The 17,926-nt window shown below is 30.2% G+C and overlaps 1 protein-coding gene across 1 annotated transcript; it reads right to left on the bottom strand.

Annotated features, from left to right (window-relative positions):
• Positions 1–537: 537 nt before the first annotated feature.
• On the bottom strand, positions 538–17,098 carry LOC145838260 (uncharacterized). The gene is made up of 17 exons (XM_082945823.1): positions 16,998–17,098; positions 15,494–15,660; positions 14,827–15,009; positions 14,664–14,747; positions 14,209–14,289; positions 13,713–13,939; positions 12,932–13,109; positions 11,995–12,196; positions 11,284–11,352; positions 10,572–10,906; positions 10,041–10,218; positions 9,192–9,311; positions 4,397–4,597; positions 2,741–3,032; positions 2,288–2,454; positions 1,964–2,125; positions 538–1,780 (listed from the first exon to the last, which is right to left on the bottom strand). Exons 2-17 carry the CDS (start codon positions 15,622–15,624, stop codon positions 629–631), a joined length of 3,762 nt encoding a protein of 1,253 aa, XP_082801949.1. The 5' UTR covers positions 15,625–15,660; positions 16,998–17,098; the 3' UTR covers positions 538–628.
• Between the last annotated feature and the right edge of the window lie 828 nt (positions 17,099–17,926).

The raw sequence follows: 17,926 nt of genomic DNA, 5'->3' as shown, positions 1-17,926 counted from the left end.
CCTTGTGAAAATTTTCAAACGACTTAAAGAAACTTTCGCGTTGGGAAAATAATTTTCTAAATAAAACCTAAAATGGCCACTTTGCTGTAATTTTAAACACAAGTTATGACAAATAATTTTATGTTATTATAGGTAGAACTAAGTTTAATGGTTGCTTGGAAAGCTTAAAATTTAAAAACTATTGGAGTATACATTTTTACTGTTTTTTACAATTATGCCGTCATGTGAGCGAAAAATACCCAAAATTAAAATAAGCAAACTAAATTAATTGAAAATTTGATACTAATGTTGCTAAGGCAAACAATTGTTTGTTTCAACTTGTGTGGCTTTTGACTGATTAAAATTTGGCAACTTTAGTGGGAAATGTAGAAAAATAATTTATTAACAGCATATACTAACACAAATATACTAACTTAAATAAAATCACGAATGTAAAATGATGAAAACAACCAAACTTATTCGAATATAATAAAGCAAAATATACTTCAAATAAATTTGTGCTTACTAAATACTTTCAAAAAACTTAAGTTAGCGGGAAAAAACCAAAGTTTTTAGCAAAATTTAAATATATGAAACCTACAACTTTGTTAAGTAAAAACTATTGTTTTTATTATTATTCAACAGTGTTTCAGGTAGAACTAGAGCTGTTTGGGGCAACGAATTGTGGCATAGCGGCGTTCGTAGCAGGAGAGTCTGCAGCTTTCGCTTCTATTTGCTTTGGTGCATGACTTTCTGGCAGGTTACTGTGACTCGTGGTCGCCACGTGACTCGTGGTCGCCACGTGACTCTGAAAACCGACGGCCGGTGTGTGGGTTGCCTGCAAATTGAACGGTTGCGATTTCGGTGCTTCCCCGATGTTAGAATTGAGACGGTTGTTTGAGTTGGCGTGGTGAAAAGACTGGTTGTAAGCAGACACTGGCCTTATAATTTGCTGCGACGTGATTGGCTGTGCTAAAGTGTAAAGCTGCTTCTGCACCTGAGAAGGGTAAAAGGAATTGGGTCGCACTATCTGCAGGTGGTTGGGTCTCACCACGACGGGGCGCTGTTGCAAATTCAATGGGGTCGTATGGGGCTTGTAAGCGCGAATTACGCTGGGCCGGTGACCCACCACCACCGGACCGCTCGACGGTATCCGGACAAACCTCGGGTTCTGTTGGGGCAGGTTGCTATGGCGAACGACCACGGACCCGAACGTCGGATACGGTTTCCTCTGAACCGCTGAAGGGCTGTGCCCGTTCGTGTAAACAAGCTGATTGTTGTGATTGGATGGGCAGTTTGTGGACATTGCCGCAACTTGGGGCCTCACCACTTGAGCGGGCTTCCTTTTGAGCGAGATGACGGGAACGTTGCTGGGCTGTGTCGAGTTGCCGCCCTGCTGCTTCGCCTTGTGAATGACGATGTCGGACATGACCCTGGTCTGCTGGGAGTCCTGGCCCCGCTCTATGGGCACGATGGTGCCGTCCTCCATCCTGATGCAGTGCCGCAGCTGCCCGTTGCTCATCTTCACCAGCACGTTCTGCACCAGCGACTGCTTCTTCACCTCGACCGACCTTCGGTTGACCGCCGGTTGTGGAGCGGCTTTGATCGCCGTGGCGTCGTTCACCTGTTGCTGGGGAGGAGGCTGCAACTTGAGCAGGTTCCGCTTCCTCGCATCCTTCATCTTCTGCTTCTCTTCCGCCAGCTTGTTCCTCGCTTCCGCGTTCGCCTGCCTCTTCATCTGCCGCTGCCTCTTCTTCTCGATCCGCTCCTCTTCCATTTGAGCCTCTCTCTCCAGCTTCGCCTGTGAAGAACAACTCGTTGAGTATATTTAGTTTTGAATAATGAACGATCTGTTAAGATAATTGAAAGTAAGGCCATAGGGGAGGTTAGTAGCTATATTTCAAAGAACATTTCGTTAAAACTTGAGGTTTTTTAACGTAGAAAAATGTTTAGCAGTTTATATTAATAATAAAATCTACACAACCTGCCGTCTCGCCTCCTTCTTCCGCTCCCTCTCCTCTTCCTCCTCCGTCAACACCCTGGACACCACCTCCTTCCGAATGTTGGAGGTTCTGATGAGGTGGAGGAGGGAAGGGCCGGATATTTCGGTCGTCGACAGAGCCAGGCTGATGACGCGCGAGAACACCTTTGAAAATAATTTCACTTGTTTGTTACTTGGTTGGCTTTTGAATTTACTCTCAGGCATAATAAATGAGCAATACGCTCCTTACTTTGGCAACCACATGTCTTACGTTATATATCTGCTTTACAAATTTCAATCATGATAATAATTTGAACTCCAACCAACTTTTTCCTCGTCTTTTCCCTGCTTCCTAGTCCTCCTCTCTCCCGCAGATTGAGCGAACAGGGAGCCGGCATCCGCGTACTTGCTCAGAAGCCTCTTCAGCTCCGCAACGTTCTTCTTCAAAACCTGATACAGCTCCTCGTGAGCCGCACCCAAGTGCTTTTCCTCGTCTGTGGTTTAATTTTTTAATCAGAAAATATTAACATTTCTTATTTTTAGTAATAATTAGACTTTTAATCAAGGTTTCGTAAACTCGTTTTCATGATGACCCGCTTGCAGAAGTTAAAAAAAAATCGCCCTTTACTAGATATTGCCCCTTTAATACTTAATTACCCATTTGCTCTTAGTGGCTAAAATTTTTGCTCATTTTGGAAACCCTGCTTCATATAAACAATAGGTAGCTTACTGTATTGTATACAATTATACTACTGAATTACAATCAGAAATTCTACCAACCGACAGAGAGAGGATGCGTGTTCACCTTGAAGCTCTTGAAATTCCTCGAACGGTCGTCGAAGATCTGAACCTCGCCGGGACTCCCGTCGAAGCTCCACTCGGATTCGTCGGAATTCTCCTCGTCGTTCACCCAGTCGGCGTACTTGACCGGCTTCCTCCTCACCCTCCGGCTCTCCCTCACCCCCCTGGGGTTGTTCGCGGGAGGGGTTTCCCCGGCCAAGGAGGAACGGCTCCACGTCGGGAGGAGATCGCCGGAGCTTTCCTCTTCGATTTTAACTTGCTGGAGTTGCGCCTGGAAACAAAACAGCGGTAATGAGTTTTTTGAAAAAAAAAAATTCTGAAACAAATTATGAACTGCAACTCTGTGGAACAGCTCATCCAGGTAGAATTCTTGTTTGGATCTTATTTTTTACATGTTATATACTATTACAAATTATACTAATCTTATTTTTATATCAAATTTTTTCAATCCTGGATGTTTAAAAAAGTCTACTGATTTAGTTTAGCAACCGGTTGTTTGTAGAAAAAACACTTTTTCAGAACTCTCTAGTATGATTTTCTTCTTATCATGTCGCACATTTAACTTTCAAGCAGTTTAATTTTGTGTATCAATTTACTTTGAAGACTTAGTTTTGAAATTTTAATTGGGCGTGCAGCCGTAGTTTTGTCTTTTTTATTCATGTGAGAAATTTAATGTAGAAAAACTATGCTTAATTCGAATATGCATTAAGTGTGATAACCTAATTGTTATAGAATGGTTAGAAAGATAGCAAATATAAACAATACGATGGCAGCAAGCTTATTATAGAAAACTGTTATGTTTGTTCCTGGTTTTTAATCTTAAGATTTTCACTAAACTTATACTGCAAAAACCTATAAAATTATTATAAGAAAAGTAATTAAATGATGTGAAAAAAAGCAGTATACAAAGCAAGGTGAACGTTTTTTTGCAAAACTTACTTTCTCGCAAGCTGCCTTTCGCAATTCTGAAAGTTCTTGTTCTGCCATGATGTTGTTAGATTTTATCAGGGCGTTCTAAATGACAAACAAGAAAAAAGAAAAATATGCAAACTATGTCGATCAAGTAATAGCTATCAGTCAATCCAGTATGAAATAAATAAATATCGAGTTTTTTTTTGTCAACAGGATTTTTTAAAACACAGTTAACATGGACGGTTTTGGATTTGTGACTTTAAGGTAGCTCAACAAAACCAGTACAAAAGTAGTAAAACATTTTTTATGAACATTTACTTCCATATTATGTGTGTACTTTTAAAACTCATATAATAACTCGTTTTAAATAATATTATTATATCATTTGTTCTCTAAATTTTATAAAACTGTGCACAGTAGAACACTGAACAATAAATTCTGTACATAACAGGTAATTAACCAAAGACTTTTATAAGAAAAACAGTACTATTATCAACTTTTTTGTACTTTTACTACATTATATAGTAGGACTTATTAAAAACTATTAATAAAAAGCCTTAAAAATGATTTATTTTAATAGGTTTAAAACATCTTCTATATGATAAATATTAAGCAGCACCAACTCTACTAAAAAGGCGATTTTTGTGTTATTAGTTTTGAACTACAAACTCTAAAATCTAGTTTAAATACAAGGAAATATGAAACTATATACAAACAAACAACCTTATTGGAAACTTCATATGACCAGGGATCGAACCTCGTCGAAACCGATGAGTTTCTCGTCATCTTGTCGTGTTCCTTCTTGACTTCCAACTTGTATTTGAAGCTGTTCTTGCTCATCTCTTGCTCCCTCAAGCGGCAGTCTTCCTTCAAACTGTTCAAATTCCACAGAAGGTCTTGCAGGTTGCCCACTATCAACTTGTGCTGGAAAAACGCTAAAACTTAATTTATAATACTTTTTACTATCAATCTGTGCTTTGGAAACACTAAACTTATAAATATTTGACATAAGAAAATTTTTTTGTCAAAACTACCTTAAAATCATATATCATGCTTAGCTGATCAATTTCAACTTTCTTACAGTGTTTAAAACTTATAACAAAGTTTATTTATTATCAATTCATATTGTAATGATATTAGCATCTCATTTTTAATATTTTAAAGCTCGTGAATAAATATTGAATTTTTTGTAATAATAAAAACAATTTTCATTATTCTCAAAACAAGCTTTTCAAAACAATTTTTATAACTCTCATACAATTTTCTTAAAACAATAAATATTATTGTTTACTTAAAGGAGTTACATTTGTTTCAGTGCTTATAAAACGGAATTTTACTTGCATTCTTCGAGTGCAGTAGCAGTAGCAGTTTCGGCAAGTGTGCTTTAAGTTAAAATGCATTTTAAACACGTTAGATTTAAGAACTAATATTTTCTTGTGTGTTTAACTTTAGTTCTCGTATAGAGTGATGTAATTGTATCTTTGTGTTGTTTAGTTTATGTAAATAAATATAAGTGTTGTTTTGATTGTTGTATTAATATACTATAATAATCCTATTACCCCTTTAACAACTTTGTAACGAGACATTGGAGACCATGTGTGGCCTGTATTTTAGGAATCTTCTGATATTTAGGAATTAGGTGCCTTATCAATTAAAAACGCAGCGGAAAAAAAAAACTTTAGTTTGTTACTAAACACTTTTTAACGAATTTAAAATTTTGACAGTATAATTTGCGATAATACTTTACTTTGCGACATTTCACTATGATAATAGTAAGAAAAATTGTGTGAATAACTTTCTACTTTGAAACAGCAAGTCTACAATTATAATACAAGTGTGTGGTAGTGGTTTATTTAGCTTTGTTAAAAGTGAAGCTTGATGTCAAGGATTTTTTGCTGGAAGTACTATATAATTTTTGCGGTGATTTCTATGTATAGTTTTATATATGCTTTTTTAGTGCTTAGGTGCTTATTTTATTTGCTAACAAGCATAATATTTCTTCTTCTAAGTGCACAATATATGTTGCAACTAACATAAGTCGCATGGGTGCGCAGTATTTCGATCCTAAAAAGCTTAATATTTTTAGCTAAGGGTATAATATAAGTTGCAACTAACATAAGTCGCATGGGGGCGCAGTATTTCGATTATAAAAAGCACAGTCTTTTTACTTTAGTGCACAATGTTCTTTTGAAGATGTTACAATTTACATAAGTCGTCAGGGGACGCAGTACTTTAGTGCAAAATTGCATTTTATAAGTTGCCAAGAGAGCGCAGTTATTATATTTTTCTAAGCATAAAAATGTAAAGTAAGAACCGCATTAAAATTTAGAATTACAACAGCAGAATTTTTCTTCTTAATAACGTCTAAGTTTTAGCTGATAAAACTAATTTTCCTATGTGTTTACTACTACTAGTTTATTGTTTTGATCTGCTGACCGATTGTATTAAAATATAGATTGTATTTGTTTTAAATTAGAATGTTTGAATGAGTTTTCATCTTTCTTAGTCGTTAAATGGCTTATCGTTTGCCACATTTTATTACTCGTTTCAAGTTCAAGTATAAAGTTGTGTTAAAATTTTCCCTTTGAAAGAAATCAAAAATAAACTCCCCTTGAATTTAGCAGTCGTCGCTTGTTAAATAAATTGTTGCGTTTGTATCTTTTTAACGTTGTTTGAAGCAAATTGTCGTTTGATAACCACAGTTTTAAGCACACCTGACACCTTGCTACTGCATGAAACTTTAAAAGTTTTGTTGTTTATAAGTACGACAATAAACAAAAGATTGAATGAAGATTTTGTGTTTATTCTATGACGTCACGATCAAAATTCCTGCTGTCATTGTTTCCGAAGCCAATCGATGTGATGTTTTTCTGATTCAGAAACCAGCTAGAAGACAGAAAGTCAAATGTTTCCTAAAAGAAACAAGACGTTGTCAATGATCCAATTGATGGTTCATAAGCCTCTATTAACAACCTGAGGATAACAGCCCGACGACGAGCCCGAGGACAACAGGCACAAGGACAAGAACCCCAAGGATAAGAAGCCTGAGGACAACTAAATGACTATCATTGTTACTTACTTTGTCTTTATGTTGTGTTTTATCTAAGTTTTTGTAAATTATGTAATTTTTGAGATAATAAGAAATACAGTTTCTTTTTCTTACTTTTTTTAAACCGGACTTTTGATAATGTCTAAAAAGTTTAAAGTTAAGTAGGATTTTAAGGATTTTAATTATTTAAAACCTAGCTTTAAACGTTAAAATTGAAAATTTAAAAAGAAACAATGTAATGATATTAGCATCTCATTTTTAATATTTTAAAGCTCGTGAATAAATATTGAATTTTTTGTAATAATAAAAACAATTTTCATTATTCTCAAAACAAGCTTTTCAAAACAATTTTTATAACTCTCATACAATTTTCTTAAAACAATAAATATTATTGTTTACTTAAAGGAGTTACATTTGTTTCAGTGCTTATAAAACGGAATTTTACTTGCATTCTTCGAGTGCAGTAGCAGTAGCAGTTTCGGCAAGTGTGCTTTAAGTTAAAATGCATTTTAAACACGTTAGATTTAAGAACTAATATTTTCTTGTGTGTTTAACTTTAGTTCTCGTATAGAGTGATGTAATTGTATCTTTGTGTTGTTTAGTTTATGTAAATAAATATAAGTGTTGTTTTGATTGTTGTATTAATATACTATAATAATCCTATTACCCCTTTAACATCTCTGTATCGAGACAATATTTTACTACAGAATAAAACAACGTTTGAGGTAATTTAAATTTCTCTGCATTACTTATGACGTCATCACGCGTCGCCTCGTGGTTTAAACTATGACGTCATTTATGACGTGATTTCAACTATTAAATTTTGCTGCAGTTTTTGGTATATAATTTATCATATTTTTTTCAGATATAATGCGAAAGTTTAGCTGTTGGTACTTTTTCAACCACATGTCTTTTCATACCGTTTTTACATTAGATATTCTAACGAAAGCAGCTACTAAAGCATACACAAAACTATGCAAAGATACTATTTTTTATTTATTTTTGTTTAATATTGTTACTTCAGTAGATATACTTGAACTTTTTTACGATCTTTAATAAGACCTTATAGTAAAGAAATGCATGAATATAAAGCTGGGACACGTTCAATATCCACCCATTCAAAATCCATCCAATCAAATTCGAGAACTGCTTACCGATCGAGGGTAAGGGTTAGGGGTGACCATGATAGTGAATAATAATTAATTAATAAATTAAAAAAGTATGTAAAATAAATTAATAAATAAAGAAAACATTTTTTTAAATTGGGTGGATTTTGATAATATACCTATAGAGCTGTATAGTTGAAAATTTTATAACGTTTAATTATACAATTGATTAACCTATTTGTATTTAAAAGTTGTTAAAATTAAAAATATAGTATTTAAAACATAGTACTAATATATCTAAAATTTATAAAATACACGGTTTCAAAGTTTTTTAATCCCAAGTTATTATTAAAATTGTCATATAAAGAAGTAAAACAGAAACAAAAAAAAACTATATCAACTACAAACACAAACAGTTCAAATAAACTTTGTACAACATTTACAATGTAACACAATAGTGTTAATAATAAAAACTTCATCAAAAAACCAATGAAGCAGTTATATTACATATAAAATATTAGAAAGAAACTATTTATACTCATAAATCCTAGTCGGCCTGTAAATATTTTGGATATATGGTATACTGATGCTAGTTTTAAATATATTCAAATGTACGAATTCGATAAACATGAAACTATGATTTATTTTCAATGTGTCTGAAAAACGCTCAGCGTTAAAACTAGTTATAAAATTTGCAAAACAAAAGTTTGCAACTAGTAACTTATCTGAATAAAAATTGATAATTTTTAACATGGCAATTTGAAAAACCTAAACTATTAAAATAAGTAACATTTGTGTTAGATATCGACATTACACTTGACATAATGTTTCAGAACATTAATTCTGTTGTTTTGAAATTTATATTAAAAATACAGAAAACTTCAATAAAATAAGAAGGGTTTGAAATAAGTACTTATAGTAATATATAAAACTTTTGATAAAATAGCTCAGTATATGTTCACTTGGTAAAAATATAGTTTATGTAAAAGTTTTAAGTGCTTAGACTTACAAAATTAATTATTAATAAGACATTTAAGATTTTTTCAACGCTCATTTATCTTTCAAAATTCATTTATATATAAATTCAATTTAATCAAAGTTTTGGTTCAATTATACTGTAAAAAAACTGTTGAAAAATGTCAGAATACTATTTTACTTAAACTTAAAGCTTGTCAGAATATAACAAACTGTTAAATAAGTGAATAATTAAACTTAACTATAAAGTAAAGCCATCTATTAAAATTTTTCAGTTTCTACATAAATACAAACTTTTTAATATATTTTCTAGCACACAGCTACGTTCATTTAGTATAGAAAATTAGATTGATAAATTTTACCCCGTAAGCAACTTATACAAACTCACAGTTTTCTTAGTTTTACTTTCTTTCAATTGTTCATCAAATTGTTCAATCAAGTTGTTTAGGTCTGCTAAATTCTGACAAATAAGTTGAAATTCCGAACTCCCTTGGGGCTCATCAACATTCTAAATAAAATAAACTTTTTATTTTTATATCATTTATTACTACAGTGAAGAAAAGTCAAGTTTACAAACTGAAATGAGATTTTTACATAAAATAAAACTTAAAGTACGTTTGATGATTATATGTTGTATAAAACTTTGAATTATGTATTTCTTACAATGTTGTATAAACGAATGCAGTAAGGTTTGGGTTTATTTAGTATAAAAAATAGTGGAAAATTTAATTTAATAACTTTAATATTTAAACTTTATATAAATTTCAAAACTGCTAGAGATATAAAATATTAACTTGAAAGGTTGCAAATTGTTTAAGTAGTTTGAAATAAAAGTTTAAGCCAGAGAATAAAATCAATAGCGCATTCAGCACAATGTTTATAAAATGCACGAACGCACGTGCTCTATTTTCTCAATACATAATTCTCAATACGGTACAACAAACTGCACGCTTGATTGGTTTCAATGAAAAACAAGAATGCAAATGAAACATTGCATAATTAGCATGTTTCATGGCAAATAATTATTGTTAGTTATATATATGAAATAACCTCAATTAAACATAATTAATTTTGTTTTAAAAAGATATGTTTAAACAAAATTTATTTAACAGATTTTAATTTTTCTTTTTAGTTTTAAATTTGCATAATGATTTTAATCATTACAATATTCATAAGAATCTCGTCGCATTCTTAAAAACTTATAGAAACCAAAACTATTTAGTACAACACAACTTACAGGAACTTTCCTGATGGTTATTTTGGTTTGTTTCAACTTCTTATTACTCGCAGGGCTGTCAACGTAATAATCATCGTTTTCACTGGAGTTATCGTCAACTTCCTGTGCGGAGTACTTTCTGGATTTGGGTCTTTTCCTCGAACTTCGGCGAAGTAAATCGTCGGGAACTGTTGGTAGTCTGTTAGATTAAAACAATTGTGTCATTGTATAGCAATAAGTAAAACAAATAAATGCTAAATATAGTGTTTTACACTAGATAGTACTAAAAGAATATAAATATCAGATTAAAGTGTAAAAAATTCTATTGATATTTTCTCTGTTTAAACAAAAACCCTGAACATTTATATCTTCATACTTTTTTTAATTAAGAAACAACTGTAAAGTACAAAAAGTTACTTTGTTTCAAGAGTATATAAAGTAACATAATAAGTAGAAACAGTTATTGATATACCTATAAGTAAAAAAGACACAAGTTAATTTAAAATTGATTAAAAAATGTATTCAAACTAATTTAAATAAAAAACAACCCACGTTTCTTCGTTCTTCCTTTTCCTACCGTTTTTCTGCGGAGCTTTTCTACTTTTTACTTTTCCCGCGCTTTTCCTCGCCGCAATCTTGTTGGCTCTGTTGATTTTTTCGCTCATCCTCCTGTGCTTCTTGATGATCTTCTCGTACCTCAGCTCATACTTGCTTTTCTTCTCTTCCACCTCGACAGCTTCGGGAGACGGGGCGTCGTTCGCGTTGTCTTGCAGCGCAGGGCAGCCGTCGTGCTTGTACTTGTAAATTCTTATGCCGGTGTTGCTGAACTGGGGAAAGTAGGCGTAGCAGTCGCCATTGACGTCTCTGCCCAGGGAACGGTACCTGGACTGTCGTCAACACACAATCGTTTAGTATTTCATTTAACTAATTTTAAATAACTTATACTAACACACAATTGTTTGATATATACATAAATTTATTCAACTAATAACTGCCTACTCAGCTGAAGTAAAACTTACCTCAAAATTGTGTTAGGCAAACAGTAACTAAAATAAATATAAACGTAAGCATTATGTTAATTAGTTTGATTGGACCTTATAAAAGATGAGCTACTTCAATAACCACAATATTGCTTATTAGATTTTCAAAAAACTACCTCTTACGCTACAACTTAATACTGTACTTATAAAAATTTATAGCTTTGAAAAGTGAGATCAGAAAAGCTACTATTGTATATAATACTGATACACTTGTTGAAACTAACATCGTAGGCAGGGTACGAGTAAATGTAGTTGATGCAAGATTGATTACCGGCAGCATTATCACATAAAGCCTGTTGACAAAAAATTAATATTAATAGTTAGATTTGTTATATTGTTGTAAACATGACTATAGGGGATTGGTTCTGTTCTAAATACTTTTTCAACTTATAAAGAGTATTTTTAGAAAAATTCTTTTTGAGACTATTAAAAACTACTGCATTACTACAAACTTGTTTTTTACAACTTTTAAAATAATATTGTTAAGTATGTTCAAACTAAACTTCATTTATTATTTCGATATTTGAAATAAATAACTTGTTTTATTTCGATAAAAATAATATTTTAAATACATTTTTCAAGTTAATTTTATTAACCTTCAATAAAATTGAAGACAAATTTAAATAAATTAACAAACTTGTTGACTTTAAAGCATGCTTTTTACATCAATGACAATTTTACATAACATTTTGAACTTTAATAGTAAGTGAAAGATAATTCTAACCTAGTTTTTAACTTTGGTCTAATAACAAATAATAAATGTTACAGAGTAACTTAATTTGCTTTTTCATTGTTTAGTAATGCCCAATATAGATAAAAATTGTTCAAAAATGTTAATTTCTAAAGCTCTATAAATACTTTATTATACCTTAATACTTTTCATTAAATAAAATTTGTAAGACATTTATTGAAAGAAACTGTTTCAAATAACCTACCTTTAAGATGTTAAGTCTAGTATCGAGATCGAAATCTTCAAACGATTTATCTTCGCCTTCCGTGAATGGGTTGGTCCAGTTTAAATGTTTGAAAAATTCCAGTTGAATGTGGAGTTTATCTGCAGCAAGTTGGAAATCGTCGTGTTTGGACGCCAGCTCGAACCATTTCGATATTCTCCCTTGCAACCGTTTCCACCATACACTGCAAATAATGTTAATTTTCTTTCTAGTTATTAGTTATAAATCTCAACTTCTGCATCCAATGTTTTTTCAAGTTTAGGCCAACAATTTATGTCTGCTAATAATGATTTCAATTTTCAGACTTATTTATGCTGAAGAACTCATTGAGCGAAACATAGTTTGCAAAGTAAAATTTTGAAAAAAATAAGTATCACCATGAACATTAGGAATTTTATTTTAGCATAAAAAGAAAAACAATAGTTTTTAACACTGAAAGCTTAGAATGAGTTTTAGTATATTGCTAAAAAATGCAACAGAAACAAAAAAAAAATTAAACACAAATTTCATAGTAAGAAACTTTGTCTAAACTTTTTTATATTCTGGTATTTTTATCAAGTTTTAATACATCTATATCAGTAAAGATATTAAGTTTTAATATATCTATATCAGTAAAGATATTAAATACAGATTACCATTAGCTATTTTTCTTAATAATAAACCTATGTTTAAAAAATTAATGCGTCTTATTTTAATAATGAAATACTGTACACAGTATTACTAAAGAGTTGATTACAAGCTATAACACAAAACTATCTAAAAAAAATTTAAACTGTTATGAAGAATACCAACAAGTAAGCTTTTTCAGTAAATTAAAAAGTAAATACAAAACTTCACAAAGGTGTTTATCATATGAAATCTACATATAAGAAAATGTATTCATATGTGTATATAAATAATAATAATTCAACAAACATACTTGTACACCATAGGAGAGCGTTCTTCGATGAGGCTCCGTTCGAAGTAGGTACACAACAATGAAGTCATCACTTGATTCAAATAAAATGATTCTTCGTGGTTCAACAATCCAACTTCTAGTTTGTACAAGACGAAATTCGGCAATTTAAACTGCTTCTCAACAAGCCACAAAAACAAGCCTACAAAAATGTACTTAATAATTGAAAAAAAAAACATTTTTATGCTTTTTCTAACATATAGTTTTCAATGTATTTTTTAAACTGTGTAAACAACTTTTTAATTTCATTAATATGATAAACATGAATAGTCAAAAACAGCAGGATACATTAAAACTATTTACAATTTGTACTTCATGCTTATTAGCTTTCTAAGTAACTGTTTCACAATGGAAAAACTTAAAATTGTTTTATACCACTTATATTCAAGTGACATTTGAAAACAAAATTGATTATTGTTAAATAAAGTAATAAAAACAGTCTGACAAAAAAGAAATATGCATATGTTTTCAGTTTTAGTTTTATTTGCTTTTTTTATTTAAAACCGTATGAACTTATAATAATTAATTTTTTAATATAACAAAACAGTGTCCCTTTTTATAAAATGAGATGTAAAAATGAAGTACCTAAACTTTTGTAACAATGTTAGATAATATAGTAGTGTTTTAACTATTAAAACTATTTAAAAGATTAACATACACTTATTTCTTAAATCACTTTTTTAGTCTGAAAGTAAAAGGAAATACAACTATGTGCTTGTAATCTCAAAGTCAAAGTGAAACCAACCAATCTCGGGCAGTATGGGATTATTCCTGATGAGTTTGAGTTGGGGATTTGCCTCAATGTTTTCAATGAAGTTCATGGCAAGTTGCTCATACAGCTGCTGGTGTTCCTTCCACTCCCTCAAATTCGAAGCTTTCTCCTTGTCATCTAACATACTCTCCTCAGCCGATATGAAGTCGTACACCAGCCTCTGTTGCGCTGTTGTTATACAAGCAAGCTGCCTCCCTGATCTGTGAACATTTTGATGGTGATTTTTTAAGCTCATTAAAAGAAGTTTTCCAAAAGTTGAAAATACAAGATAATACTTTGATGCTCTTTTGTAAAAAATTCAATAGCAACTTCAAAAAATGTTAATTTAGATAAGTTGACATAAAAACACACATAATGTTTTTAACCGTTTAAAATTTTTTATAAGTTCTAAGTTGTGTAAAACGGTAAAAATTTTAAACAATTAAAAATAATACTGATAAAAAGGTAGAACAAACATATAGTTACATACCTTGAAGAAACGCTCTCATTTTCACTCAAGCTATATTTTCCATTTGATGTAATAGCTATAGTGGATGCTGCTTGTATTTTCCTAATTATTATATACAGGGTCAATTTGTTAATCTACTATAGTAACTACTATTGAATAGTTAAATTAAAAATCAACATATACTGAGGAGTACACCAACAACTTAGAATTATTCATGCACTTTGAAAAATAATAATTATCTAATATCATTAAAGAATTCAAATGAAAGCAGCATAAGCATGAACATTTAAAAAATTAGGGTAGCTGACATTTTAATTACTTCTTATACAACTTAGAAGCTATCCAAAAATATTCAACAGCCTTCTCTAAAAATATACAAACATTATAAGCCTGATAACTATGTGTAAACAGATAATGAGATAAAAGTCTTTATTTCGCAAAAATAAAATATGAATCAAGTAAAAAACCCTATTTACTTGTCAATGTTGCTGAGCTTTCCTTCAAAAATTGTTTCAAGCTTCTTTGCTTTTTTAGATATGGCGTGTTTTGTAGAGTTGTACCTGAAAGTTTAAAAGTCTTCTAACTTGCAGATAATAAACACAATTTTAGCTCATATTGGTGTTTCAAAACAAAACTCACCTGTAACAGTTTTCCACCATCTGCCTGAAGTCGGTTGCAAACTGGGAGAAGTGCGTGTACTTTTTGTTTTCAAAATTTTCCACCATCAGCAGAAGCCACATGGGTTTCTTCACAACTTCCTTGTAATCCCACAAACCCAATGCGTCGGCATCTACTTCATGCATGAACGGTTCACACGGATTGCTGGACAGTTTATATATTACCATGAAAATTTTTGACAACTAAAAATGAGTAAATTTTAGAAATACAAACATTACTTGGTTAAATAGTTAAATATATTGCTGGTTGAATTAAATTTGTGAATACACTTAATAAACATTTTTTGAGTAGCTAAACGCAAGTTGGCTTCCATAAAGAGTTCACATGCTGGTTATAAAAAATTACTAAAAAAAAATGCTTGATAATAAAATGTTGTTAAAAATGTTATTAATAACTAAAAGTAGGTAAGGTTTAAGTTTACAAATGCTACGCAGTTAAATAAATAAACTAAGCATTTATTGTTATCAAAAATTTTATTTACCAATAAAGAGATACATTATTTCAATTTAAACCATACCATCTTTGTATATTTTTACAAGTACTCTGATATAATTACCAAGTATCCTGAAAGCAAAAAAATTCAAGAAAAGCTATTGAAAAACTTATCAAAAACTGTATATCAACTAACGGATGTTGCCTTATGATGTCATTGAGGATACGTTGACCTTGCTTGACGCCAGATTCAAATAATTTATCCTCTTCATCTTCAGAGATGACCTCCAGTTGTTCAGGTGATGAACCTTGAGAAGAATCTCCCATTTCGAAAAATGATATGTTGGTTATATAAAAATAAAACTGTAAAAATTTGTTTAAAATTAATTGAATTTTCCAAATATACGTATTACAAGGTTGCCACTCTCTGAGTCAAAAAACTATCCTGAATGACCTTAAACTTTATTGACTTTTTTAAATCCTGTTAGTTTTTTTTTTTTGCTTTTGGCTCAAACACAATGTAATTTCCAAGAGTTGTCAATAGCTAACTGTAAGACTAAAAAGAATTAAATGAAGCAATTTAAATCAATATAAATCAAGTTCTTGAACAAAATTGGTTATATAAAATAACAAAATATTGCAATAGGATCAAATAAATCTGTTTTTGACTTTTTGAATCTTAAAAATATCCAAGTTAGCTTGAATTTAGAAAATAAATTGTAAATATCGTGAGTTATGCTGATATTTTTAAGAACTTTAAAAGATCCTGAATTATCCTGCTCATCAAGTGTGTGGCAACCCTGTTATTAGTGTTTACACACTTGGTATTTTTAAGTACTACTTTTTTCTTTAAATATTCAAGGCTGATTAAACAAGTCCTAAAACTGTTTTTATTGATGACTATTCTAGTAAAACTTTCTATTAGAAACTAGTCTAGTAAAATATTTAAGTATTAAAAGTTCTTATCGAAGTACTATAAAACTATAAACAAATAAAATTTTAGATAAAAGAATTAAGTTCTAAATATTCTAAGAATGAAATGTGTTTAAGTTTTTAATTAAACTTTATAAGTTAAAAAAGCTGAAATTCTTTCCAAAAAAACTTTTGAAAATTAAAATTTTATGAATCAATTTTTTAAACATTAAACCTAACTTAACAAAATTAACTAGCTTTATCTTTTTATTACAAGTTTTATTTGAATAACTTTTTAATTTATTAAGTCAATAAAAGTTACTAGCTTATGATTTATTTTTTTAACTAAGTTTAATTAAAAATTCAATACTAAAAACAACAGGTCAGCAAGACATCAAAAATAAATCAACAAACAGGTGTTTATCAATACAACTTAAAACAAAATTCTTAAAACTTAACTGGATAACAAAGTAAAATACTTCATCAGCTGCTCTGTTAAACCTTATAAAAATTAATTTTTTTAAAGCAATAATAAAAATTTTGAAATAAAAAACAAATATGAATGTTAACTCAAGATGACCATTGATTTTATAGTATTTTCTTATGTGTTTTTTTAAAGTTAGTGTTCAGTCTATTTTTGAAGAAATTCATAGTAAAGTAATTATTACATACGCTTAAAATGTTTTCAATTGTATAAATTACTTAAAGTATATTGCAATGCTACTTTTGGTATCTTTTATAACAAATTTAAATCTGTAAAATCAACTTTTATTTTATACAACACTTACTTCTTATCTTGGCTTAACTTCATCAATTTAAATTTAAAATTGTTCCGATCCCCAGGTATATTTTTAAGTATCAAATTCTTCTTTTTTTAATTATCAAATTCTAGCAAAAACGGTAACTCTGTTAATTGAAACTACTAAAGTGCTTAATAAATCAAAAAAGTTCCTTATAATCTTAAAGATTAAAACATAACTTGTTTATAAAAATACCCTGTAGAATTCAATCTTTATATAGTAAAAGCATATACATTCCTTTAATATATTTAATAAAAATAATTTAAAACACTATGAAATTAAAAAAAACAATTAATATGTTAACTTTTTGTTTAGTCTACTAATTTTTTTAAAATTAATTTATTACTTACTATTATTAATTTATTAGCAATCAAGTGTTGAGAAATCAAATTCAATTACAAAACAATAAAATATTAAAAAGAATGTAATCAAGTAGTAAATAATCTAACCAGTAATTGTATAAACCTTTTAGCTATGTTTAGATTTATGTGTTATAAAATTAAATTCTATTATTTTTAATTGTTGTATAAATTTTACAGATTATTCATTGTCTATACTTGAACGTTCTCAAGACAAAAAATAAGAATAATTCAGAGTTGCCATTCTTTGAGGCAAAAAGGTAAAAATCTAGCAAAGTCAGCCAGCAGAGCTTATCAAAATGGAAAACAAGTAGTAAGAGTCAGAAACTAAAAGAGATTACATCATCAAGGTTTGAATACCTAAAAATATCATTGTAATAACAGAAGAACTTATTAATTGAAAGAAAAACAAACATTAAAAGCACCAAGTCATAAAAAAATTAGCCTTAAAGAAACATGTCTTAACGGGGAACGGGTCAAAATTGCACAAAGACAAATTTGCACAAAGGGACAAAACTGCACAAAGGGTCATTTTTACACAAGAATAAAAAAATAAAA

This window comes from Thalia democratica, chromosome 6 (genome assembly GCF_965202585.1).
Source record: "Thalia democratica chromosome 6, ktThaDemo2.hap1.1, whole genome shotgun sequence".
NCBI lineage: Eukaryota > Metazoa > Chordata > Thaliacea > Salpida > Salpidae > Thalia > Thalia democratica.
Note: the sequence above shows the minus strand (reverse complement) of the source record. Positions and strands in the feature narration are given on the sequence as shown.